The sequence below is a fragment of the Prunus persica genome, chromosome G4 (genome assembly GCF_000346465.2).
Source record: "Prunus persica cultivar Lovell chromosome G4, Prunus_persica_NCBIv2, whole genome shotgun sequence".
NCBI classification, from domain to species: Eukaryota; Viridiplantae; Streptophyta; class Magnoliopsida; order Rosales; family Rosaceae; genus Prunus; species Prunus persica.
In genome coordinates this window covers 10706466-10733835 of record NC_034012.1, presented here as the reverse complement: position 1 = coordinate 10733835, position 27370 = coordinate 10706466, and the positions used below count along the sequence as shown (strand labels likewise).

Here is a 27370-nt window from a genome sequence, read left to right as displayed (position 1 = left end):
TGTACTTTAAAAAAATTACACATATTCAAACTTTTGTTTTAAAGTCTGTTTTTTGGTTAAAAATAATTTAAACAAAAGTTGCAAAACCCAGATGATCATTTTTAGATCTCATACATACAAGAGTAACATAACCAGATAATGTTTTTTTATTTTGTTTCCTAGACATCGTTTTAATTTTCATTCATGGCCCACAGGTTCTATCTAATTTACTGTTTGGCCTCCGGTTTCATTCTAGCAAGAGGCCTTTGTTGTGCCACGTTGGTAGTTTGGAATAAAGCGGGAAGATAAAGAAGATGGTAGTGCTGAGAGTTGAAAGAGTGGCCTCTCTCCGCTCTCAGACTCCAAAAAGAGCAATAAAGTATTAATTTTTTTGATAGACCCAATAAGGATACACAGAATGGGAAAATGAGACTTATAAATATTGTTTTCATAAAAAATTATAATATACATACGGTCTGTGTTTTTTGTGGGGAGATTTTGTTTGTTTTCTTGTTGAGAAAATATTGGGAATTTATAAGGCTCTAGAGCTTCATTTGAGTAGTTCTGCTGTTTCTTCAGGTTGGCCTAGCAGAAACAGAAGACCCTTTTCATGGCGGTACTGGTAACTCTCTCTCTCTCCCATGCAATATTCATGCTGGTGGGGTGTTTGACTTGTCTCTATATTTTGAACATTTGTTAAAATCTTTTTCTTCATGGGTTTTTGCTGGTGATGGTTCTTGAGACTGTTTATTCTTAGAAATTGCATATATGTGACTGTGAATATGAATTGGGTTTTGTGAATTTTTTATACTTTTTGTCAGATCATTCTTATTGCGCTGGTGGTAGAATGCTTGTATCTGTTTTCCATGATGGAATTTGCATAGTGAAGGTTCATAAAGTTACTTTTTTTATTGTGTCCAGCTGGAAATCTGTCTTTGTTTGTGAAGTTAAGATGCTTTGCTCGTGGGTCTTATCTGTTTGTGCCGCAGAAATGAGCTTCTGATTCAAGATGGTAATGGTGGAAGTGAGAGACTGTAATAGAAGTCGGAGAATTCCTCCATATCTTGGATGTGTGTGTTCTGGCTTTCATGCCGCTATAGGAGGATAACAATGGAAGGCTCATCTGAGTCTGCTTGGCAGAATTCTGATAGTTCTAGAGGATTGAATACTTCCGGAGTCTCAAACCGGAATCTCAGGATTGTTCATGCCGGAAGATTTGGCTTATCGGGTGATGCATCACAGGATTCTGATTTAAGAAAGGAGAGAGATAGGGTTGTGGTGGCACACACTGATGACCTTAAAAACCAAGGTGGATTATCAGGGGTTTGTGAGGATGAGGGGGCAGTTGATCCTTTTGTCCGAGCTATTGAATGGGGTGATGTTAGCTTGAGGCAATGGTTGGATAAACCGGATCGATCTGTTGATGTATTTGAATGCGTGCACATATTTAGGCAAATAGTGGAAATTGTTAATGTAGCGCACTCCCAAGGAATTGTTGTTCATAATGTGCGGCCTTCCTGTTTTGTTATGTCATCTTTCAACCATGTCTCCTTTATTGAGTCTGCATCTTGTTCAGATTCTGGCACTGATTCTCCCGAGGACAGCCCAACTGCGGAAATTAAGGATTTTCCCTCTCCTTTGCATGGTGATTTGAATCAACAACAATGCAACTTAGGAAGACTAAATTTTCAATCGATGAGAACTTTAACAACTACCTTGTCAGAAACAAGTTGCATGCAGTCAAGTTCAATCTATGCAGCACGTGAATCGTTGGTACAAGAGAGTGAAGAAAATAGAATCAGAGACAGGAATGCTGAACTAGAAGATAAGAGACAACCATTTCCAATGAAGCAGATATTGCTTATGGAGAGCAGTTGGTACACTAGTCCCGAAGAGGTTTCTGGTGGTCTAAGTTTGTGTGCTTCAGACATTTACCGATTAGGAGTTCTTCTTTTTGAGGTTTGTGATTAAAAGCGTTCAATTGTTTTATCTGTAGTATAAATTAAAATAAGATCTTCAGATGCTTTCGATTAATCATTTTATATGATGTTAAAAGTTGATTTTGTGTAGAGTTCTTTTGTTTTTTTTGTTTTTGTAGTCTAACATTATGGTGCCTGTGACCAGTTATTCTGCCCATTCAGCTCAAGAGAAGAAAAAAGCAGCACCATGTCTAGTCTGAGACATCGAGTTCTTCCTCCTCAATTGCTGCTGAAATGGCCAAAAGAAGCTTCGTTTTGCTTATGGCTACTGCACCCTGAGCCAAATAGTCGGCCTAAAATGGGGTGATTACTTCTTACGAAATACCTTTGATCTTTCTTTTTTTAAAGCCATTAGATTAGAAGCAAATATGAGAACAAGCCATTAAATTAGTGTTGCTTGATAAGTGGAACTACATTTTTTAATTGCATTGACAAGTTCTTTGATTGATTTGATGTTAAGTGTTTTCTTGGCATATATGATATCTAGTTAGGAACTGCCTTGCATATGCAGGTTTATCTGATATGATGTAATTGGATTTTGGTGCCACAAGCTTCATGTGGTAATTGCATTTGGTGGATGTTTAAACTGCATTACTTGTTTTTGTAATTGATTAAGTTTGATCCTTTGGTTTCGATTTCAGGAAGTAGTTCTAAGTACAAGATTCCATTTTACATTGCCTTGATACTTTGGTGTTGCATTTCATAAATCCCCTTGTATCTCTCCCTTAATTCTGCATCTAGTCCTCTTTCATTGACTTGTGAAAATAATTTTAATAGATAAGAAGCATGTGCTGTCTTATAATCTCTCTCTCTCTCTCTCTCTCTCTCCCCTGTTTATTTCTAATATGCAGTATAGCTCCAACGTGGCCATTAACTAAGTTTTCTTTGCTATGTGTTTCAGTGAGTTGCAACAAAGTGAATTCCTTAATGAACCAAGAGATGATTTAGAAGAACGTGAAGCAGCAATAGAGCTTAGAGATAAAATAGAGGAGCAGGAATTGTTGCTGGAATTCCTGTTGCTTATACAACAAAGGAAACAGGATGCTGCAGATAAGTTACAAAATACTCTTTCTGTTCTTTGTTCTGATATTGAAGAAGTTATGAAGCACCGAATAATATCTAAGAAAAAAGGTAGTTCAGGCCCAGAACTGGTGAAGGAAGATCAGTCAACCTCAAGTTTCCCATCTATGAATATTAATGATGATGATGATTCTGCTAGTGGGTCCAGAAAACGATCCAGACCAGGCATCCGGCTTCACAACATAGAGGAATGTGATGATAATTTGGATGGTCAGAAGTCAGATACCGAAAATCAAGAAAGTACACTTTTGAAAAGTTCTAGATTGATGAAGAACTTTAAAAAGCTAGAAGCAGCATATTTTTTGACAAGATGCAGGTCAGTAAAGCAGTCAGCCAAACCCGTGACTAGACATTCACCAATAAGTAGTGATGGTAGAGGTTCTGTTGTTGTAACTGAAAGAAGTTCTGTCAATAATTTGCCATCAAAAGAACAGCACAGTGAAGGTAGACGAAGTGGTTGGATAGATCCATTCCTTGAGGGTTTGTGCAAGTACCTATCTTTCTCGAAATTAAAAGTGAGGGCGGATTTGAAGCAAGGGGATCTTTTAAATTCTTCAAATCTAGTATGCTCAATTAGCTTTGATCGCGATGGAGAATTTTTTGCTACAGCTGGTGTTAATAAGAAAATTAAAGTATTTGAATGTGACACAATCATAACTGAGGATCGTGATATCCACTATCCTGTGGTTGAAATGGCCAGCAGGTCAAAGCTAAGCAGTATATGTTGGAATAGTTACATCAAGAGCCAGATTGCTTCAAGCAACTTTGAAGGTGTGGTACAGGTGAGTCAAGCCTTACTCATGATTCACATATCTGCCATATATTAGTTTGTTTTAACTAATTGCTTAACATCTTCAGGTATGGGATGTTATAAGAAGTCAAGTACTTATGGAGATGAAAGAGCATGAGAGGCGTGTATGGTCCATTGACTTTTCATCAGCAGATCCAACAATGTTGGCCAGCGGGAGTGATGATGGTTCTGTTAAGCTATGGAGTATCAATCAGGCAATTCTATTTTTGCACTTGGTGGATGTCAGCTTTGAAACTAAACGTACTGCAGTCATCTATTTGCATGCTGTGTATATCTAATTCTGGATGTGTGATAAGTTGATTCTCTTATGTGGATTTCTTCTGCAGGGAGCAAGTATTGGTACAATAAAAACAAAGGCCAATGTCTGCTGTGTACAGTTTCCTTTGGACTCTGGTCGTTCCCTTGCATTTGGTTCAGCGGATCATAAAATTTATTACTATGATCTTCGTAATTCAAAGATTCCTCTGTGCACATTGGTCGGCCACAGCAAAACCGTGAGTTATGTTAAGTTTGTAGATACGACGAATCTTGTTTCTGCGTCCACTGACAATACTCTGAAGCTTTGGGATTTGTCAACGTGCACATCTCGGGTCATTGACACTCCAGTTCTATCATTTACCGGCCACACAAATGTGAAGGTACTTTCACTCGTTTATTATATCAAAGCAGCAGTTCTAGCCATACATTATTGACAGATATTGTCACTGTTTATGGCAGCAATTCAGATCACTGTTTTTAAAAATAAATAAAAGATTTATCTGTGCTGTATTTAAGAATTTCAAAATATGCATTATTACATATATGAGATTAAAAGCAACTGGTTCATGATAATTTTGTGTTCTACTAGATGCAAATGTTTTTGTAAATCTTCAGGAGCTCAAACACGAGCTGAAATTTTTTTTTTTTTGGGCAATCATACAAGATTTGTTCTCTGTGTTTACAATGTTAGGGTTATGCCACAGTGTTGGTACAATAAGGAATTAATATTCAGCACCTCCAACGTAGGCTGATTCTATGATCTAAGCTTATGCTATATTGCTATTTACAATGAAATTTTGTTCTTCATTGACCAGTTTCCTGATTTAAATTTCTTTTATCCTTTCTGGTGGACCAAAAGTTTTCCACCATGAGTTTCTTAATTGCAAAAGCTTCTTATTCAATTGCCATCTTCATTGTTTATAAATATTTGTGAAGGAAAACCACTAAGAAGAGTGGATTGTTAATGAATAAATACTTTTATACAGTTTTTTAAAGTCAGTCGTTGGGATCTATCAAAGTTATTTGAGCCCTGATATTATCTTCATCTACTGAATGCAAGCAGTGGCGGACCTAGAAATTTTTTAGCGGAGGTGCAAAATTGATTAAGTATGAAAAATGGTTTTTCGGAATAATCATTTTCTCAAGATAATTTTTGGCGGCTTTTATTCCTTACACATCAAATAAGAAAACTTGATTTTATGGGATTTTAGTATGAAGTATATATTGGCTTAATGAGCCATTATTTTTAGCCTAAATCGTATTTTGCACTAAAACCGATTTTTCATATTTTGATTTGGTAGGAATTTGATTTTCTAGTATTTTTATTTGAATCCAAATGGGGGGTACTTCCTTATTTACATTGTAAACTTAAGTAAATGGAGTAATATAAAAATAAATTAAAGGAGCAATTTGAAGCACCTACAATGGTTCTTTCGGCAAAGAGAGGTGCAGCTGCACCTCCTTGCGCCTTAATGGATCCGCCTCTGAATGCAAGTGAAATATGGCCATGGTGGTTTATAGCTTATGCATGTTTCCCTTGTTGCAGAACTTTGTGGGTTTGTCAATTTCTGATGGTTACATTGCCACAGGCTCAGAGACTAATGAGGTAATTTAGTCTTTATTCTAGATAATCATCTTCTAGTTACCCCATGCTTTTCAGGTGGTTCACCTCACTTCTGAAATGCTATGAACAGGAACCCAAATTTTCTATTTTCTTATTTTCTCTGGAAACCTCTTTCTATTGGGTTCAATGGAGGCCTAAAGTGAGAGAGGGTGAACTTTAATTGTGGTTATGGGGATAAGTGTTCTACCACTAAAGCTATGAGCCCCTGCATTTTCTCTGGAGAACTCCATTGTTTAGAAGAAAAAACATCATCCAACTAGAGCTTTGCAAGGCTTCTTCTTATACTATAAGAAAATTTTCCTCTTGTAGCTATAAATTAGGAAGATTTATGCTTATCAAAGCCTAAGAAGGATCTTACCTTTCTGTTTAGTAATGATAAACCCCGAGCCTTTGGAGCCTTCTTTCTGCATTTCTTAAAGTTAATAATTAAAATTGTCACCCACGTGAAAACTGCCAATTGAATTTTGAACAGACGGAGAATGCATCTTCTTTTGTTCACTTTACTGGCAGTAAATGGTTTTCCTTAGTGAGATTAGCGACATTAGTAATTTAGTAATTGACCAAACTCTAAACCTTATATTAGTAATATAACAACTGCTCATCATCAAGATGCAGACAATATACATAAGTAATTATTTTGGGCCTGAAGAACAAAAGCTCTCTCCTCAGAAATCCTAACATATTATATCTAATGTTTATTTGTATTGGTTGATCAGGTTTTCATCTACCACAAGGCTTTTCCAATGCCTACATTATCATACAAGTTTCAGAACACAGACCCACTTTCTGGCCATGAAACAGATGATGCTGCACAGTTTATCTCTTCTGTTTGTTGGCGCGGCCAGTCCTCCACCTTAATTGCTGCTAATTCGACCGGGAATATCAAAATTTTGGAGATGGTTTGATTTGATTTTAACCTTATGCTCTCCAAGGTAATTCTTGAATCTGGCAGGATGGGTGTTGGGAAGAAAATGAGGTAAAATAATCTTATGCCAGAGAAGCTTGTTAGCTCCTAGGCTTTAGAAGGTCATAGGAACTCATTGTTGCAAGCAACACAGTAAATTTTGGTATTAGATCATAGCGGGATGTGGTTAATGTGAAAAGTGAGAATGTTCTTGTTCAAATGCCATATTTAGATAGAAATTTATAGGAAAAGTAAAGGTAAAAATTGGAATTTCTGTATAATTTGTAATGTTTTCAATTCAAAATCAATTTATATAATCATAATTCTGAAATGCATCTCTTTCTTATACCCACGTTCAAGGCCAGCACTTTCATGAGTGACATTTGAGTTACCAATTGGATCATTTTTGTATTGTCGGTGGCCTGGAAAATCATTGAATTAAACATATATAAAGATGTTTTTTATTATTTTGGAAATGTTTAGAAGCTTAACTTTTTCTCCTTTGAACGTTTCTTTTCGTATGCACACTACGTCATTACACTGAAAATATAACGATGTAGAACTCAATATTATAATGCATGTCGGCGGGGAAAAAAAAGAAAAAAAAGCAAGGTTGCAGTATTCATGGAATGCAAAATTCTAACTAAAAAGAAAGATTCATTGCTGCATTAGGGCTCAAATTCATTATTTCATCATGCCTTTAGAGCGGAATTTATTAAATGACGTGTGGAAATTGGGGCATCAAATTTCAGAGTTTAATTTATACTAAAATAGGCATCATTTCATAATTTTCATAGTGTTATTTACAAAATTTGACATACATAAATTCAAACACTGATATCTTCAATTGCCAGAAATTGAAATGATGGAAATCTAAATTCCATCATTTTAGAATTCTATGTAATTTTTTAATTCCTTCATTCAAACGGAGTTTATAGAATAGGGGTTCCGAACCCATTCTAACAATCTATCCATTCAAAACATGACATATCAGCAATTTAAGTGTTAATTTCTTTTTTCATAAAAGAAAAGTGTTTAAAATCCACGAAAGTTGAGGGGTTGGGAAGGGGAAGGGGAATCTGGGCTGAGGTCGGGGGAGGGGGTATGAATATCTTGTACAATAAAAAACACAAAAATTAAAACCAGTTGATCCACCCAGATTATGAATATAACCTTGAAAGGACATGAAAAGTGTTACATGGAAGATCAAAATGGAATGGTATATCCTTCAATGAACCTCTCCAGCTCCACTCACCCACGATTCTCAATATACACAATTTACCAAAAATATATATCCCCCAAATTCAACAATTTGGAGAACCAGTTTGATTTGTATTTTACATCTGTAATGACACCTGCTTATGTCATGATTGTAGGGGTAGATATGTGGTAGAGAGAGAGAGAGAGAGAGAGAGAGAGAGAGAGAGAGAAAGAGAGTTGAATGGTGGCCTGGGTGACGTTGAATTAAGTTACTAGATTTTTTATTTTTTTTTCGAAGTTTGCTTATGTGCCATGTATCATGTCTTAAACGGTTAGATCATTAGGATAGTCTAGATGTTGCGAAATGCAGGTAAATACACAACACCTAAATGTAGAGCAGATGAAATCAATGATAGTACAGTCACATGGTATAATTTGTCCCATTTTTAGAAAAAAAATATCAATAAATATTCACTTAGAACAATAGTAAAAACATATGTAGTTAATATACAATAATTCCAATAGAGTTAAATATATTTCTACTTAGGATTTACCAACCTGTTTGAGAAAGAGCCCAGTTATTGTCGTCACCACTGACTTGCCATGAGAAGTAACCAAGAAGCCCCTTTTGCTTAGCATATGAAACCTTGGCAGAGATACTCTGTGTGTCGTCATAGCCAATCCATGTTGTCCCAGAGTAGCAGTAGTTTGTAACAACCGTCGCATTGTACACTGTCTGTGTCCCATTCTGGCTTATGAAGTCCAGTAAGTCCTTGTAGTTTATGCTCCCATCTGTCCTAATAGCCGGTCCATCAGCCGGTCCATCAGCCGGAGCAAAAAGGCCATGCTCATCAGCATTCAGCAAACGCCATGCATACCCATAAAATGGAAGGCCCAGCACTATCTTATCCGCACCCAAACCTGCCTCAACCCAAGATGTGATGCCAGCATCCCCATTAACCTGGCTAGCGGTTGCGTTGTATAATGGAGCCGGTGGTCCAGTTCTGTCTCTGCTTGAGTTCCAAGCAGAGCCATAGAAGTCATAAGCCATTACATTGATCCAGTCCAAACTGTTTGATATGGACTCAATGGGGTAATTTATGGTATAGTAATCTGCAGAGCGAAATACTGCAGCGGCTAAAAGCAATTCGGTGTTGCCAGATGTCTGGGACTCATTGGCCACAGCAGCTCGCAGCTCAGTGAGAAGGGTGCCAAAGTTGGTCATGTGAGTGGTGGTGTCCGGGTACTCCCAATCAAGGTCAATACCATGGAAGTTGTAGGACCTGGCTAAGTTAATGGAGGAGTCAATGAATGATTTTCGCCTGCTGGGTTGGCTTGCCATTGAAGCAAAGGTGTCTGCAATAGTATCATTGCCTCCTCCACCAATGGACAAGAGGGTTTTCACAGAAGGGTTTTTTTGTTGGACTGTTTGTGTGAAGCTCGAGAATTGGGCTGAGTTTGAGGAAGTAACGGTGACTTGTTAAGTATTGGGATCAAGATCAGCAAATGCACAGAAAAGATGAGTGAAAAGGCTGGAATCTATGCTGGATGCTCGAAATCCGCTGTCCCAATACCAGTAAGCGCCTTTAACCACAGCTTGGCCGGAAGAGACATTGAATTGGATAAGGAAAAGGAGGGTGGAAAGGAGAAATATTTGAAGGGTTTTGGTTTTCGAAGACATTGAAGCAAATTAAGGAGGAATGATCTTTGTTTGCTAGCTATGATTGATATGAAGATCAGCTTCTGCGAGCTATACATACATATAAATAAAAATAGTCGAATATTGAAGATCTGAACTTTGGAAGAGACTTCCATTGGAGACTTTTGCTGATTTATGTCTTGGTGATGACATATGTAGCTTGAAAGTTTAGATATATTGAAGGTCAGTTACCCAAGTTTTGCAGAAACTGATTGTGGTCTAAAATGTCAGCTTGAAATTAGGTGTGTAATGTAAATTGATTAATTGCACTAGTTAAATATCAATTTTTCATGCTAATAAATTCACGCTAATAGTAATTTCAAAGAAACACAATGATGGATTTTAAATAGACTTAAATGTCAAAATGGTTTCTGTGTTTTACCTCATCTACCAATTTAATCTTCGTGTTATCAATTTGGCCAATAGTCCATATGTTTGTATATGTTAGCAAATGTGATCCTTCCTGTCAAAATTTTGTTAAAACTGAAAAATAATATTTCAAATTAAATTTAAAAAAATTGTAATTAATTATAAAATATCCAATTTCAATCTAAAAATAAAATTAAAAAGAAAAAATACCTCCCCCAATTTCACGCTCATACCTCAACCACCTCCTAAAGCCATAACCACTCTCACTACACTCAATTCAACCCAAAAAGTACACATTGTGAGCTAGTGGGTGGTGGAGAAGAAAGATAATTGCAGTAAGAAAATATGATTGACTCAATTACTTTCTTCGCTATGTAATGCAAGAATATGACGTTTAATAATTAAGCTATACTATTATTTGAATATTTATAATCAAATTTAAATATTTTTTTTTTCCATTTCAACATAATTTTGACGAAAGGACCACATTTGCTAAAATATACGAACACAGGGACTAAATTGACCGATGAGATAAAACACAGAAATCATTTCGACATTTAAGCCTTTTAAATACTTATGAGGAATGTGTTATTTCAAATCTCTCTTTTTCTTAAATCAAATTTATATGTTAATTTTGTATTACTTTTTTTTAATCAAAATTTTGTACTACTTAAGAAATTACTATTTTTGAACCATAAAACTTAAGATCCAAATCCCTCATTTAAAATACTCTCATCCAAATAGACCCGAAATTATTTTTTCTTTATATGTTTTATGATTTTGAGTGACATTTTTGTCCTTGTAAACGAAATGACAAAAAATGCATCATCTTAAATAATACAACATTCAGTTCTTCTCTCATTTAGATGTCCTGATATTATTATCGTGGGAACGTTATTGTAAACCAAGGAGGAAAGCATGGAAGGGTAATAGAAAACACATGAGAGAGAATCTAATACAACATTTATCTTAAATTTTTTTATAAAATAACAAATCGAAAGATTTGAAAAACAAAATTTGAAGTGGAAGCCGTACCCCAATCTTGAAACTCCCATGGAGCCTCCATCAAACAATTGCGGCCCAATGATTCATTTTTCCTTTGGGCTATTGAGAAAATAAAAATAAAAATTAGTTTTCATAAGGGTTAAAGTTCTCCTGAGTTAGGACGCAATGGCCATTTTTTATTAAATGGTCGATTTTTTTTCTTCTCCATCTCAAATTGTCAAAACGTTGAAATTTTCTTAGTTTGCTGTAAGCAATCCCACATTTTATAGAATGATGATTATTATAAAAGCAGAAATTTCCTATAAAAATTTATTTTTCTCCCCGTGATTAATGAGTAATGCCAATGCCATAATCATTTATTAGCACTTCTATTCAGTAGAAGTAGTGATGAAGCTCATATTAGTTTTGTCAATCACTTATTTGCATTGCCAACAAGTGATGCCTCATGACCATTTGTAACCATCTCCATTCCAAGGCCAACAAAAAATTCTAGCTCTAAAAAACACATACATTCGGAGAAAAGAACGAACCAAGGCGGAAGAACAGTAACAGTAACAGTAACAGTATACTAAATATAAAATGTATGATTGTAAAAGTTCTAAATGTAGGACCTATCGAAACAATTATGATCAAACTCCTTTTTGGGTTCAAGAATGTGACAACTTAGGGTCATGCTCAATGGACACTGACCTGTCTCAATTCTATCAAGCTTAGCATCAAAATTTGATCCCTTAAACTCCAACAAACTGTTGTCTTGCTTGTTGATAGAATAGAAGTATGGTTTTCTCTTCATTTTACCTTTTTTCTTTTCCTTTCACTAATTCGATTTGCAAGAATGTCCACAGAATCTATTTACATTGGTTTTGACCAAACTTAGCTGTCAAAGTAAGCCTACCCACAAGGCGGCGAAGCCTTTCGGCCCCTGGACCTGGTTTGATCTTGTTTGGGTTCCCAACCCTGGAGCATTTGGGTTTGCCAGCACACCAACCACCAGGAGTGAAGCTCCCTTTTCTTCGACGAAGTAAATCCTTATCGATCTTGTCTAGGGCAGGGTCATCGCATTTGAATTTCCGAGCAAAGGCAGCACCACTTGCAATCATCTTGTTTGTGTCATTAATGTTGAGGGTATGAGGATGCTGTTTTGGAGGAATATCCCAAGAAATATAGTGCAAGTCATGGTTGACTGCAGTTTTAGCAAACTCTGGCTCATTGCATATGACAGTGTGAAAGTAGCCTTCAGGCGAAGAAACAAAGTTTGTGTAGTACATGAGAAGGGTCCTCGGTAGATTGTCCCAACCCCAAACGCAGTACTCTACAAACCACCGTGACAAGACCATCCATGCTGAACCTGCAACGGAGAAGCATTTTAATTAGTTGTGCAAGATAGGAACCAAGAGTGACAATGCAGGTATAGAACCAAGATTGACAATGCAGCAAGTACAAGCAAATTTCTTTCTTGAACCTTCATGCAGGGGTGCATGTTACTATGTTCTTCGAACCAGAACTGCCATTTGTTGACATATTTATCAAACCACCTTCAATATCTACTGGTAGACTATATTTAGAAGAAAATGTGCAGATTATTTTAACTTTAATTTTGTACAGATCAAAAGTTGCACTGGAACAACATATATGGAAAGAGCCAACACAATTTAGTTTGTTAGGGATAGCAAACAAACAATTCATCAATTTGTGATCTAATGATCCTCCTCATGTATTCTGGCACTAGAATTGTTCAAAGTAAATATATCCAGTTTCCAAATTGGTCCAATGGTTCAAACTTGAACTTTGGAAATTTCAAATTCATCCCCAGAAATTCAACCTTCCCATAAAACCTTTTCCTTGGGAATAAAAACCCAGCAGACATGTTACAAACAAACAGTTCAAGCCATGTTGTATTTATATGTAAATCCACCAAAAGACTCACTAAATACAATTCTAGTAACCTGGAAGCCACTTCTCAGCAGAAGAAAAAAAAAAAGACAAATTAAGCAACAAGAAATACAAGATAAGGTCATAATGGAAACATACATTTGACAAAATTTCTGATGCACACATTATATCAGTTAATCTTCTCAACATTAAGATTTTAAGATTTTGCCTACTTAAATTTTTGTGAGTTGCCAGAAGTCCAAATAACTAGAGGAGAACAAAGTCAACACTCACCAGTAAACAATTTAAATGAAGTAGGTAATGTTCGGCGGGGCGTAACCCAAAATACATCCTGTTTTTTTGATGAGTAGAGACCAGGATCTAGAATTAAAGGCATTGCTCGTTTTTCCCTGGAAAAAGAAAGTTAACATAGTATGAATTAAAGTAATAATACCTAGAAGTTCTATACATGTCTAATGTGTTGAGTGCATGAAGGAGTAGAGTGGGAAAGTGTAGAGAGAGACAGAGAGATAGAGAGCTCACTCCTTCCAACCAAGTTGGCTTGTATGCTCAATGAAATTGAGATTTCGATTTAAAGGTGAAAAGGTGTGAAAAAGATCTGTACAACACAAATCAAACAGTTACTTTTAGCACAAAAGCTTACATCCTAAGAAAACTTTACAACTTTAAATGATATGGACTTACCATCTTGAGTAACAAGAGGATAATCTGAGGCGCTAAGGTTGATAAACCAATCCCAATCCTTACTCCTCCTGAGAAGAATTGCGCAGGCATGAAGAGTATTAGCAACCATGGTCGGTCCTCTGTAAGTTACCATATTAGCTTTCTTAATCACAAATACATTCCCAACTGTATTAAACATCGTCTCATTGTCCACTCGTGAAGCAAGCTCCAATCTTTCTGCTACTGGTGACTCAAGGTCTAAATGAAGAACATACTGATTCAGCGGATGGTACAGTGCTTGAAGAGTTCTCCAAAGCTTTTCCAAATCCCCTTTTGACCCGGAAATTAGATAGGCAAAACGAGGAATTGCTGGTACTGAAGGAGGGGGTGGACCTTGTGAAACTATATTCTCAGCAAAAGCTAGACTACTTTGGTTTGCTAGTACCCGAGATGGGAAAAATGAGAAGATTGAATTGATTGCATGTCGTGAAGAGACAAGACCCAAGTTCAAGGAAGTGGCTAGAAGGAATATGCATATGACAGAGCTTATGACAAGAGGGAATAGCCATTTCTTCTCCATGTTTGCAGAACCCATTACCAAACCTAATGATGGGTTGTTCCAATCAACTGTTGTCACATACTCATTTTCCTCAATTGTCCAAACACGTTGTGGAATTTAAATACCGCACTCAGAGGAGGATTGAGACCCCTTTCTCAAAAATATTCCGGAATTCAGACTTTTGAAACAGCTGTTGAATAAAACACCAAATATTAAAATGAACATATTGATTCATAAATTGTTGTATATAATTCTGGTAAAACAAAGAATATTGGAGCTTGCGGTAAAGATTTAGCTCAAGTATTGGTTCTATGAACCTCCAAAACAATATAATTTTTTATAAGCAAGCAAGGAGATAAATGATAGGGACAGAGAAGACGAACTTAAAAATATAGCATAAGAGACACAAATGATGCATCAAGAAAATCGACAAGGAACCAGCAGAGGATTCAAACAAAAAAACTAAAATATATAATTAAAGAACGTATTGTAACCCTGTTTCCAATGAGTTAATAAAAATAAAATATCAGATATATACATTGATAATGACACAATTAATAGGAAAAACTGTGTCTAATCAAAGAAAATTCCTAATCGTTCATTTCCTAATACAATCCTTAATTGCATGTTCACACAAGGTACAGAATATCAAATTGCAGAAGTCTAACAAGGCAACCACACTAAAAACAAACCATATTGATTCAGTCATGCAAAACAGAGAAAACCCAAATCAGAAATTCACAGCTTTGCACAACCCAAAATAAAAACAGAACCAGCCAAGAATCAGATATCACATACCAAGACAGCTGAATCTTGAGCTCAACAGAGAAATTAAACAAAACCCAGAAAAGTTGGAATGCGTTTCGACAGAATTAGCCAACAAAAATCAAAACTTGATGAATAATTCAAGTTACAGAGAAAGAGAGAGAAGCAAAGAAGACAGCTTGAGATGTGAGAAAAGAGTAGAACCTAAATTTGATTCTTGTTTTTTTTTTCTTTGTGCGAAGAAGAAGCGCAAGAGCGTCTGTGCACGTTGAGGAATAAAAGAACACAAAATAAAAACAAGATTTGGAGAGAGACAGATGACAGAATCATACCAGGGTTATATATAAAAACGAAAAAAATGAACTTCGGCAAAAGAGAGGGAGAGGACATGTGTGAGAGAGAGAAGTGGGCTGTGTTGTTTCAACTATCAGATTGTTTTTTTAATGGAATGTTTACCTGGACTCAGGCGTATCTTATTGTTGGGTCCCTTCTGGGATTCACCAACACGGCAACTGGTTCAACTGTTTCTTCTATTATCTACTCTCTCTCTCTCTGTATCTGTTATAATCTTCGCGTTTCCTTCTGCACTTTGTGTTTTTCCGTTTTCATTTTTGTTTCTCTGATTGCTGTGTTGGTTTCCTTCCTTTTGGTTTGGTTTGGTTTTTGTTGGAAGGCGATGAGGAATGTGGTGTTCTCAGCCGTATTGAGTACGGAAAATCCAAGTGGGAAAATCATGCAGATCAACGGCTGTCGTTTGTCGTGGATTAAGTGCTGGATTTCATTTTACCCAATGGATAGATATTATGAGTTGTTATAAATCCTTGTATTTATTTGCTGTGATTTTTTTTTTTCATTTTTGGGATGATCAAAGTATTTATGGGGGAAAATAAATATTTTTATTTGGTCAAACTTAAATCTTCATACTGAAGGAAAGCAATTTCAAACAAAAGGTATAATTTATAAATCTTGGGAAATAAATGTTATAAATCTTCAATCTCGCATTAGAATTTCTAAGGGCAAAGTCAAATCTCTTGATTGAATTATGACCCAATACATGTATGATATTTGAAATATTGACAATACATAGATGTTATTTGAATTATTGACAATACATAGATGTTATTTGAATTATTGGCAATACATATACGTTTTCATTTGTACGAAGAAAAAAATTCACAATTACAGATAACATGAATTTATTGTCGAATTTACAATTTTTTTTGGGATAATTATTTATTTATTTTAGTACAAGCAATAGTCTAAACTACATGTCTAAAACATGATCATCATTATAAAGGTAGTAGTACCACCAGCACCCGTCTTAATAATATATTTATATATAAAATAAATAATATATATATTCTAAACGAGGTGAGTTCGGGTTAGGAATTGAAATACTATCTCAACCCCTCTCCGAACACTATATTTAAAAAATTCTCTGAACCATCTTCATGTCTCCTTTTTATTCTTCATATCAAACCTATTAGGGTTGAAACCCTGCAAAGACCTTTGAGGAAAATGCCATCCCTAAGAAGGCTTCTTTTTTTTTTTTGGTGGTTTCCAAGAATTCCCACTAAAGCATAGCTTGATGTAAGTTTGGCAAGATTGCATAGAAGTCAGATTTGGAGCAGAAAAAAAACATACTTCCATTGAGAACAAGGGACAAAATTTGGAAATTTGAGATATAAATCAAACGACCAATGATTTGTTTCTACATGTTTTCCTCATGGAAAATACAACGGAAGAATATGAACAACCAATCAGAAATTGGGCTGCTGAGTGTTCATTGGCTGTCAACTTATTTGACTTTTATTCTGTTTTTTTCCCCTGAAACTTGACATATTTGCAGAACTTCAGAAAAGTTTGGGACTTGTTCAGAAAATAAAAGTCTTGGGCATTGGAGGCATCGCTCCCTTCCCTTGTATCACTATTGGTGATTGAGTAGGGTGCACCGTACAGCCGTGCACAGGGCATCCGAACCCCATCAATTTATGTCACACATATACGTTGTCGTGTCATGAATATCTCGGTGATTTAACAGAAACCAAACATTCTTAAAGGGGCTTTAATGATTGCGTTTACACATGAGGCTGATCTAAAACCGCTTAGATTCAATGTCATTGCTCTTTTGCAATTAATTTCAAGATTGTAACGTTCTGCAGTTTACGGCAAAAGTTGCGGCAGAATTTATGACTTTCCTTTTATTTCTAGATTTATTATCCAAAATTAGTATATATAATTATATTATACTTTTTTTTTTTTTTTAACAAGTCTCCCAGAAGTGAAGAAACACCCCTTTAGTTTTGGAAAGCAAGCGACCCACTCCCAATCAGTGAAGCTTTTTTAACTTTTGGGTTTTACGTTTGTTGTTTTTGGGTGTGATTTCAATGGAAATGGTGGTTTTGGTGACCGGTGGTTAACTTTCATTGTTGATGTAGGGTTGATTTTAATTGGTTGCAGAACTTTAACCCATCACCAGATTTTGAAATGAGGTTGGGTGGGGTGGGATGGGGATGGAAATGGTTCCGCCAATAGAGTGGGTGGGGGACTTGGGTCAACCTAAGGATGGCAAACAAGGGGAGATTTTGGGGATAAATTGAGAGCGTGTATGGGTATTTTAAAATGTTACAAATTTGGACGGGTTAGGGATAGTATTGTTATTTCTGTTTCCAAACCTAACCCGATAAATGATATATTTATTTTTTATTAATATATAATTTTATATTTATCTAGTTTTTCTCAAAATGAATTGAGATGATTGTGAGTAGTTTAGTTGATTTTTATAGTTCTATAACATTAAATAAGTACTTTCAATTAAAGAAAAAAAAACTTATAAATTTGGGATGGAGATAGCCTCATGATGGGGATAAGATTCCCTGAAAATTCTTATTGGGAATGGGATGCAAGGACAAAGACGGTATTGCAAAATATGGGCCCGAACCGGGCCATTGCTATCCCCTAGTCACATGTGGCTACTTTAGTTTTGCAAATGTTAGTTTTTATCTTATTTAAAGTTAACACAGTTGTATTAGGGTTAAGTGGTTGGATACGTGTGAATCAATGAGGTAGGAGAAATTAAAATTAGAAACATCAAATCCAGACTCATTCTTTGTGGTGTATTAAAAGGGTTTGTCTATAATAGCGTTGGGCAACCGAACCAAGTTAGACTGATAGGCTAAAATCGCCAACTGAATTGGTGTTGTCAGTGTAACAAATCTTGAAACCAATATTGAACCACCACACCGGAAATTTGATGATGTCAGTTCAATGAATGCATTGTTCAGTGAAAGTTAGTTTCGATTTTCGATATAAGATAAGAAGATGGCAATGCGATGTCACATCTACAACAACGACGCTGCAATGCAAGAGAAAAAGACAATTACACGTTGTGTTTTTTTCGTTTAATTGATTGATAATTTGAATTAAACAAAAAGAAAATGGAGCTACTTGAATAATTTTTTTAGCTCAAACAGGACCATCACCCATTGTGTTATTGATGTACTTCGCTAATACAATTCAGATTGCATCAATTACAGAGGCAAGTGCTATGTTAAAAATAAAATAAAAGAAGAAGAATTGAAACACCAATTAGTTCTCTTGTTCCAAAACTAATTTTGCGAACGCGACATGAACTAGTTTTCTGTAGGCCCAGGAGGACCTAAGTATATATTATTTGTCTTTAGGTATAATCTACAGAGAACAGATAGGAAAAAGTCCGTACTGTGATATATTTTAATTGTAAAATAACAGAATCCTCTTCAAATTATTAAACAATACAAAGCATTGGACTCATAACTTACCTACGATACGAATGTCAGGTAATTCAGTCAATCATATATTATCATGAATTTTTTTATTTTCATGTAATATTACGTAATTGACTTGAAATACTACCACAATGACATCCTCCTTGGTGCATCGAAATTATTCTCTTTGATTACGCATTTAACTTTGGTTTTCAACACAAGAATAATGTATGTTTAGGATATTATTTGTTTCACTTTGGTTTGGTTGAAGCTAGGATGAGAGCAAGAATCAAACTTTTATAACGGACGGCTCCAATCATTTAATATAAGTTAAAATAAAAGTCGACCAGAAAAGCAAACAAATATTTTAATTAGGGACGTTTACAGGTGATGGTGTAAACATGCTCCACGTTTGAAGCAAGGAACATCCCTGTGCATTGCATGGTGCGCGCGCGCAGGCCAAAAGATTCCATTAGCTCACTTTACCTAATCACTACGCGGCGCCAAATGTGAAAACAAAACAATTATCAATTACATACTTTTCCTTGTTCTTCTGGAAGAAGAAAGATAAGCTAGAAAATGAATGTTTGTCGGTCCAAAATTGAAATGGGCCTCACGTTGAAAACTAATCTATCGTATCCACTAGATATGATACGAGCATATATTTGGTCTTGTACAAATGATCTCTTCCACTTATTAGTGTGATGATTTTCTCTCAATGTGGTGAGGGGCATCAAAGGTGGTATGGAAGTAGGTTACCCCCCACCCAAAACAAAAAAATCCGTGTAATGATTTTATAACAAGAGACATGTAAGTCAACGAGGTATAACCGAGTAAAAAATTGTTTTAACTTGCAAACATCTGATTTCAGATTCAAATTACATGACACCTAAATAATGTATGCGTGAAAATCTCATATGCCTGACCTACCCTAAAAACCTAACTCATTACCCATCTTCCCCTTGAATCCTTGTTTATCAGTAGCCCCACTCCTACTACTGGGGCTATCATTTGAATTTGGTGCATGTGGGCCCACTAGATGAGTGCTGAGCTACAATGAAAGAGCATGTAAAGGATGGCCAGTTTCTAGGCCCAATTGCAAGTTGGGTTGTACCAATATATTTTGCACAAGTTTATTGTCCATAGAGCACAAGCAAATAAAAGATCAATTAAAATAACTTTTCAATTTTTTTGCAAAGTTTGATGGCATGTTTTGTTTATCCGAAATAAAGATTGAACCAAAATGGGAAAAAAAAAAAATCACAATAAGAAAGAATCATAATTGGCGTTTTCTAAAACGAGATGTTTGCTAATTAGAATGAGAATCAATTTGATTACTAAAACTGATTTTGATAGCATATGCCATATGCTGTTAAACGTACAACAAGAATTTCTCAAATTTATGAGAAATATATTTTTATTTTTATTTTTGTCAAAGGTTTGAAGATTTTATTCAAATATGAAAAGTATCGTTTGCATCAATGGCTAACAAGTTAAAGACAACCACACCAGACTTGCAGGTTTGGGTACCTCTGTTTCTGTTGTGTCGCGGTAAATTTTTATTGCATGTTTGAGTACATGTATTTTTGATTGTTTGTTCAGGAATTTTAATCATTTTTTGGGTTGTGCATATTCTTTTTATATCAATTCAACTTATTGCGTTTAGTTGCTTTATACTTATTTTTGTTTATCTTATCAGTAAAATAGTATTGCTATTTTATCCCAAAAAAATTACAAATTCTCACTCTATAGAGAATTTCTATCACTAGATATTTATTGTCCAAAATGGTAAAATGACAGCAAATCCCATTAATATTTAGTTACTCACAGCATATTTCATTTCACCCCCCAACTCACCTGATTTGGTAAGACTTTACATTCCGCGCGTACAAGATTCCCTTTTGGTAACTTTTCAAGATGGGCAGTTTCGTACTTTCACACGTCATGTAAATCCACATCTACAGATCTAGCTAGCTTATCTGATCTGATCTGATCGTTAACGAAACGTGGCGTAACCCAGCGCGTACGAAGAACACGTGTTTATAATCTTCGCCACGAGAGAGAGAAGATTTCGCCAAACGCAAAGCCAAAAACGGCAGCTGCCCCTACACACAGCACTTATCGCTGGCGCCAAGGCCCTCAGTACTACGTCGTTTCGTTTCGAGTAACCGAAGTTTCCTTGTACGTATCGAAATTTATCACTTGTCGTCAGAGTCGTTTCATCTTTTTACCAGGGCCGGTAAACCTAGCGCCATGTTTGGTACTCCCCGAAATGTTTATTTCGTTTCTGGTACATTTTCTCTTAGAAAAACAAGATAAATAATATATGAATTGTTGTATTATTTTTCTTGTGATTCTAAAATCAAAATTTGAATATTTATATATTAAATATAGGCACTACAAACCTTTAAAATATATTTTGGTATTTCAATAAAAAAAAAAACTATTCATTACGATTTAGGAAGTATCTCTTGACTAAAAATAGCTCATTATTATTTTTAGAACATTTTCTATTGAAACGAACGATAAACACATACACTACACGAATGTAGAACTCGAACTCAAGATTTTTCCTAAAGGATTATTTACTCTAAATCATTACATTATGATTATTTTGCCACTTTTTATTATTTTGTAACTGGAGGCAGGAAACCGTTCCATTTAGTCCAAGCATAATTACTGATTGTAGAAGGTAAAACAAAGCCAAAATAATCTGCTTCACCTGAAATGTCTCTCCCTAAATAAATACAAAGCAAATATAGTCACTTACTTCTCTCTTTCTCTCTCTCGAAAATTGGAACAAGAAAGAGAGACTTTGAAGGGAAGGAAAAAGGGTGGGTCTGAAGAAGAGAAGGGGAAATAATAAAAGGAAAGGAGATCTTGTCCATAATTTTTTTTTTCATTTCTGGGTTTTTCCTAAACTCGGTTTTGGGGGCCCTTTTCTTTACAAAAGGATATTCTTTGTCTCCCTCTCTCTTTCTCTTTTACTGCTTCCGTCTGTTTCTGTTTCTGGTAAGAATCCCTTATTTTCTCAACCTCTCTATCTCCCTCTGGCTTCAATTTTGGTTAATGGGTTGATCCGATTGCTCTCAATTGTTCTTGGTAAAAGAATTGTGTTTAGATCAGATATTTTGGGTTAATTTTTTTGGATTTTGTTGCTTGTTTGATGTAAGTCCCGATCTTTTTGAATGTATTGAATCTGTCATTTGATGCGTTTTTCTTTGCTATCGTTTTACTTCTTGATTGCGATACGGGCGTAACTGTTCAGATTTGTTTGTTCTTTCCTTGAAAAATCATAATTTTTTTTTTCTTGAATGAAAAATCAATAGATTGAATGCATCTAGAGGCTGCACTTACATCTTTTGAGTGTTGGGGTAATTTTGTATTTGTTTAGTTTTTATGATCTATGAAGCTTTTAGTTGCTCATGCACTCCAGATAATGCTTGATTTTGATTCAAATTTTTTGATTTGTTTGTTTTGATGATCTGAATTGAAGTCGGTAATTTTCAGATTAGTTAGGTATTCATATGATCGATTAAAATGTGATATCTTGAAGTATATGCCGGTTAACACTGTGATCTATTCAACTAGAAGCCTGCTAAATCAAATCTAGATTTGGACTGGGTTTTCGTTATTTTTCTTTATATAACATGATATTGCCTTTTACATCAGGACTTTCGGTTTCTAAGGCTGTTCTTTGGCGGAAGGCATGGGTGTTGAAGTTGTGGGATTTGAGGCGGTCCAAGGACCATCGGGGGCTATGACTGAAGGAGGGCATTCTGCCAACGAAAATGGGAAATTGGATCAAGGAAATGAGCCCATAAAATTTGGATCACATGGTGATGAATCGGTTAAAAAGGAAGTGAACGAGGTTTCAGTTGCAAACTTCCCGAAGGATGCAGTTGATGAGTGGCCTGCCCCAAAGCAGACTCATTCTTTTTATTTCGTCAGGTACCAGACATATGATGATCCAAAAATAAAAGCCAAAGTTGACCAGGTTTCTAGAGAGGTGGAGACTAGGAATAATGCCCGATCTCAGATCATTGACGCATTAAAAGCAAAAAGGGTGAGTTGAAGCTTATGACTTTATTCGTGAATCTCATTTGTTCTTTTGAGATTTTTATTCCTTATAGTATTAAATGCGGATGATATACGATCGTAGAACTATAAAATTTATGCTCAAAGACACGAATGCATAAATTTTCATTTGGAAAACACTAGAGAACATCTGCAACTCTTCTTTAATCAAATCTTTCATTTCATCTGCAAAAATTTAGAGACAAAAGGCAGAGGGGATGCTATGGTTGCGTGTATAGTCACGCCAAAGTTACCAATTTTTAAGTGGAAGACCAATTGAGAGATTCAATGGAGAAGAAAAGAGATGTTTAAAACTTATAGTAATGAATAAATTGTCAGAAGTAGTAGAAGCTAATCAGGTATTGGTACTATAGAAGAACAGCATAGAAACATATAGAGGCGAGTCTTTATGCTTTTTCACAAGTGGTCCTTATAGCTTTCGTAGTAAGCTATTGACACTAGTTGGAAGTTGGCTTTCTTTTGTACAATTGGCAAATGGGTTGGCAGGTAATTAGATTTTTGAACTAGCTTTCTACCAATGCGAAAAATAGGAAATTGATCATAAAGTTGATGTGAAAAATGAATGTATACTACATGTGTGTGCACATACATTATATGTGTATATATAGTATCACTGCTATTATGATGAGCAGATTCCACTGGCTTTCATACTTCTCTGTTTTTCTGAAGTGTCCCTCTTATACATTACTAACTAAAAAACGACAATTTTGTTTTTTGAAAAAAAAAACCATCCTTTATCCTACCTAAACTACTACCCTAGTTTGTGTGAACACACATATGTTGACTTTTAAAGAAGTTTTTGGACTTGTTCGATCTTTTATGGAAATATCTTATAGATTCAATTCAGTGTCGTACTTGTTCAATATTGTGTTTTGTTCCGTTCTATAACAATGTTGGGGTGCCTGTTTGCTTAAGCTGATCTAAATTAATATGCAGTATCAAAATGAAAAATATGGAAATAAGTTGATTGAATGGATTTATTTATTTAAATTTTAGAAGAATGAACCTCTGATTTCACTGTATTGTCCCCCTCCTCCTTTTTCTACAGACCGATAGAGGAGAGTTGGTTGAGCAGATTAAGGCTCTGAGAGATGACAACAGGCAGATTAGATCAATTGTGGATGAGAAGTTTAAGGATTTACAGCCTCTGCAGCAGGCTCTCGGACAGCTGCGCAGTGCAGACCATGCTAGTCGTAATGGTGGTTTGTGTTCATCTGAGGAAGAGCTCAACAGTCGTGTATGCTTTCTTTTTTAAGCTTTTTACAGCTCTGAATCCATCAGTTTGCTCTTTTGACTTCTTGCCTTTTTCACTCTTTAAATACTGCTGGAAACAGATCCAGGGGTTGCAGTATATCATACAACATGAGAGCATTGAATTGAAGGAGGAAAAGAAAATACTTAAAGAGATCAGAACTCTTGAGAGCACAAGGACACAAGTTATTGCTAATGCTGCCATGATAGCAAAGATTGAGAAAGTGGCTCCCAAAGAGGCCCTTCAGGACCAAGTTAAAGTAAGGGGATTTTGATTTGACTTGTATCTTTTTGAGCTTTTTATGTTTCAATCCATTCCTGAATTGTGCAGAATCTCATAATTATGTAAGGTATACTAATCATTTGCAAAATCGTGTGTTTGTAGCTTATGGGTGGTGATTTAGATGGAGTGAAAAAGGAGCAACAAGCAGTTAGGTCCAAAATTAAGCAACTCGATGATGCAGTGAAGGCCATAGATAAGGAAATTGCATCATTACAGGACGAGCTGAGTATTGTGTCTGAGAAGAGGGACAAAGCACGTGATAGCATTTTTCAACTTCGGAAACAGCGTGATGAGGATGTAAGTTTTACTTCATTTTTAGTTCCCCTCTCTCTCTCTCTCTCTCTCTCTCTCTCTCTCTCACGTGCCGATTATCAAAAGCTGTGGATTTTCCCAGTTGTGTACGAGTTAAATTCACTTTATTTTTGTTAGTCAAAATCTCGAAGTATTGTTTGTTATTTCATCAATATTGCAAGCCAGGTTCCTTGTGCTTTTGTTGTAACTATGTGGCCAAAATGGTGCTAGATGAATGATTGGGTCAACTGTAAGTCTCTAATATTGGGATGTTCTGATCTTATTGGTTTGTTACCTTTCCACTGCAAACAATTATTTTCAGAACCGCCTGTTATGCTGAAAGAAGCATTTTTTTTGGGCGCGGAAAGGTTCAAGGAAAGGTTGGGTATTTATGTACATAGATGAAGTTTTAGTGATCGAAATGTACTGGATGAGTAGTAGCAAGTGAATAGTTTTCTTATGTTTCCTCTTTTGGCTTTTACTTTAAAATCCAATGAGTTTATTGTTGAGAGGGGTTTTATGAAGCTTTAATTGAATCTTTTCAACTAAGGTTGTCACATTTCCTTTTGCGATCTTTGAAGGGTTTTGGATTCACACTAGGTTAATATGCAAAGTGTATACTGGAATAGTCATCTCCGTTCAACATTTCTGTTCTTTTGTATAAAGATACATTTTGACTTTGCTCATTGCTCGACTCTCTCTCTCTGTCTCTGAAAATTTATACATGGGTCGTAAATTGTCATTTACTGTAGGGAGGGTAGTGCTGAATCTGAAAACATGCTCAAATCACTGGTTGCATTCACTTTTTAATTCAATTGCAAATATCTAGATTGCTTTATATGTCAGAAGAGGATTCAAACAGTCAAAAGTTGCTGGTAATTAGGGTTACGTATGCTTTCTATTTATTGCTTCTCATTTGTACCTTGTTTGCTGGTTGCTTATAACTCGTGTTGTTTTCGTTTCTTGTTGGCAACATTTTGCATCAGTCCTTTTTTCTTCTTAAAAATTTAGTGTCTTGTGGAGTTTACTTATAATAGGTGAAAACTGCTGAGGGATGTGTTTGAAGAATCATGTTGGAATTTGGAAATTTTGTATGAAATCTAGTTGAATTTTATTCTGTTTTTGGTTTAAAAGAGTTTATTCTTTTGGTAGATAACCACTCATTAACTATTTTGCAATATGATTTTTTAAAATTGTAAATGCGCAAATTGGTAAACCATTTTATTTGTTTCAGATCTCTCACTTGTGCTTACCTCTGTGTCTGATTTGCTTTTTTCTTAATATAGTATATGGTATTTTCTTACAAACAGGAAAATTGTAGGCATGCCAAAGTAGTATTTTCTTAATGCCCACATCATTAAGTTACCCTTCTGACATGAATGGTTGTATTTTATCTATGTATGTGATAGTCACCCTTTAATTAATTTGAACTGATTTTCAGAATGCCTGCTTTTACCAAAGCCGTATGCTTTTGACCAAAGCGAGAAATCTTGCTGTTACAAAAGATATTAAAGCACTTGAAGAACTTTCTCATGCAGAGGTTTGCCAAATGCAAAATGAATATTTTCATTGTTTATACTAAGTTAACTCCACCATTATCAATGTAGAAGCTGCATTCTAAATTTAATTTAATTTTTTGGTTAGGTTGAGAAATTTATGGCCCTCTGGAACAGTAACAAGGATTTTAGAGATGATTATGAAAAAAGAATTTTGCCAGCTCTGGATAGGCGGCAAATGAGTAGGGATGGGCGTATAAGAAACCCAGATGAGAAGCCATTGGTAGCTGTGGAAGCATCTGGAGCCCCTGTAGTAGAGACAGCATCAAAAGCTAATTCAAAACAAGTTAGGGAAGATACCAGATCTGCTCCACCGGATACTTTGCCTGTGCAGAAGGCTCAGAAAGATGCCAAAAATAAAGCAACGGGTCCAAAATCTGTTGAAGAGCATATTGACGTAGCAGACGAGGATATATCTGGGCTTGAAAAGCAGACAAAGGAGAGTAGCCCAAAAGACAATAAAGTTGATGCAGAAAAGTTGAAGGAGTTGAAAAGACAAGAGGAAATTGAAAAAAATAAGCAGGCCTTGGAAAGGAAGAAGAAGAAAGCAGAGAAAGATGCAGCTAAAGCAGCTATTAGAGCTCAAAAGGAAGCTGAAAAGGCTGAAAAGAAGCTTAAGGAAATTATTTATTTATTTGTTTATTCTTGTTACTTGCTCTTTGTTAATCTGCTTGAAGTTAGAAACTGACACTAGTTACCAATTCGACTTCACTCAGGAGCGTGAAAAGAAGGCAAAGAAGAAGGGTTCATCTGCACATGAGACCCAACCTGAGGAGCCGACAGAAGCAGTTGCTGAGGCTGCAGAACCAGAAAAGGTAACTGAAAATGTTGAAGCTCCTGTCCTTGCAAAGGCTAAGGTGCAAAAGGATAGCAATCTGAGAAATAGAGGTCGACCAAGAGGTACAGAGTCACTTCCGAAGGCCATTCTGAAGCGGAAGAAGTCGAGTACTAACTATTGGTTATGGGCTGCTCCTGCTGCTTTGTTAGTTGTGTTGTTTCTAGCACTCGGTTACCATTATCTTCTTTGAGTAAGTTAAACGGGAGCCGAGGTAGAGAAGGGTCGTGATCTAAAAGTTTTCTGCTTGAGAAGCACGCAAATGACTAGGTCTTTCTATTAGTTAAAGTAAGTTGTTCCTGTTCTTTACATCCTGTCAGGCTCAGGATGGACTCAAAACTCATAATGTTGGTGGTAGCTCAGTCGAAACTATCTTTCAATGGAGAAGAAGCATACATTTGTTTTTGTTGATGTAATTTCAAATTTTGACTCTCCCCTTTTCATGGATGTTATCTTTATAGAAGCTTGAATGGTTTTGCTATTTTATTTTTATTTTTGGGTTAGCCAGATCAATATAAATAT

At 35.7% G+C, this 27370-nt stretch overlaps 3 protein-coding genes and 1 pseudogene across 10 annotated transcripts; 2 read left to right on the top strand and 2 right to left on the bottom strand.

The window, feature by feature from the left end:
* LOC18779266 (protein SPA1-RELATED 3) lies at positions 264-6987 on the top strand. 5 transcript variants are annotated; one of them, XM_020561976.1, is made up of 9 exons: positions 331-601; positions 801-868; positions 969-1938; positions 2104-2261; positions 2860-3820; positions 3897-4043; positions 4176-4487; positions 5654-5713; positions 6448-6987. In XM_020561976.1, exons 3-9 carry the CDS (start codon positions 1048-1050, stop codon positions 6634-6636), a joined length of 2718 nt encoding a protein of 905 aa, XP_020417565.1. In that variant the 5' UTR covers positions 331-601; positions 801-868; positions 969-1047; the 3' UTR covers positions 6637-6987. The 5 variants fall into 5 exon arrangements, 4 of the variants coding, with proteins under 4 accessions (XP_020417566.1, XP_020417565.1, XP_020417564.1 ...); XM_020561977.1 differs by lacking the exon at positions 801-868 and having other exon boundaries at positions 264-601; positions 901-1938; XR_002271200.1 differs by lacking the exon at positions 801-868 and having other exon boundaries at positions 328-601; positions 901-1938; positions 3897-4089.
* On the bottom strand, positions 7745-9689 carry LOC18778524 (annotated as a pseudogene).
* On the bottom strand, positions 11450-15696 carry LOC18780338 (beta-glucuronosyltransferase GlcAT14B). 3 transcript variants are annotated; one of them, XM_020561986.1, is made up of 6 exons: positions 15245-15696; positions 14993-15047; positions 13486-14213; positions 13324-13399; positions 13075-13190; positions 11475-12256 (listed from the first exon to the last, which is right to left on the bottom strand). In XM_020561986.1, the coding sequence occupies exons 3-6, from the start codon at positions 14057-14059 to the stop codon at positions 11757-11759; spliced, it is 1266 nt and encodes a 421-aa protein (XP_020417575.1). In that variant the 5' UTR covers positions 14060-14213; positions 14993-15047; positions 15245-15696; the 3' UTR covers positions 11475-11756. The 3 variants fall into 3 exon arrangements, with proteins under 3 accessions (XP_007211739.1, XP_020417575.1, XP_007211740.1); XM_007211677.2 differs by lacking the exon at positions 14993-15047 and having other exon boundaries at positions 11450-12256; positions 15245-15693; XM_007211678.2 differs by lacking the exons at positions 14993-15047; positions 15245-15696 and adding an exon at positions 14822-14982 and having other exon boundaries at positions 11757-12256.
* Positions 21309-27340, top strand: LOC18779347 (proton pump-interactor 1). 2 transcript variants are annotated; one of them, XM_020561558.1, is made up of 8 exons: positions 21309-21546; positions 22207-22600; positions 23681-23869; positions 23967-24143; positions 24269-24463; positions 25899-25997; positions 26102-26632; positions 26730-27340. In XM_020561558.1, the coding sequence occupies exons 2-8, from the start codon at positions 22244-22246 to the stop codon at positions 27039-27041; spliced, it is 1860 nt and encodes a 619-aa protein (XP_020417147.1). In that variant the 5' UTR covers positions 21309-21546; positions 22207-22243; the 3' UTR covers positions 27042-27340. The 2 variants fall into 2 exon arrangements, with proteins under 2 accessions (XP_020417147.1, XP_020417148.1); XM_020561559.1 differs by lacking the exon at positions 21309-21546 and adding an exon at positions 21565-21636.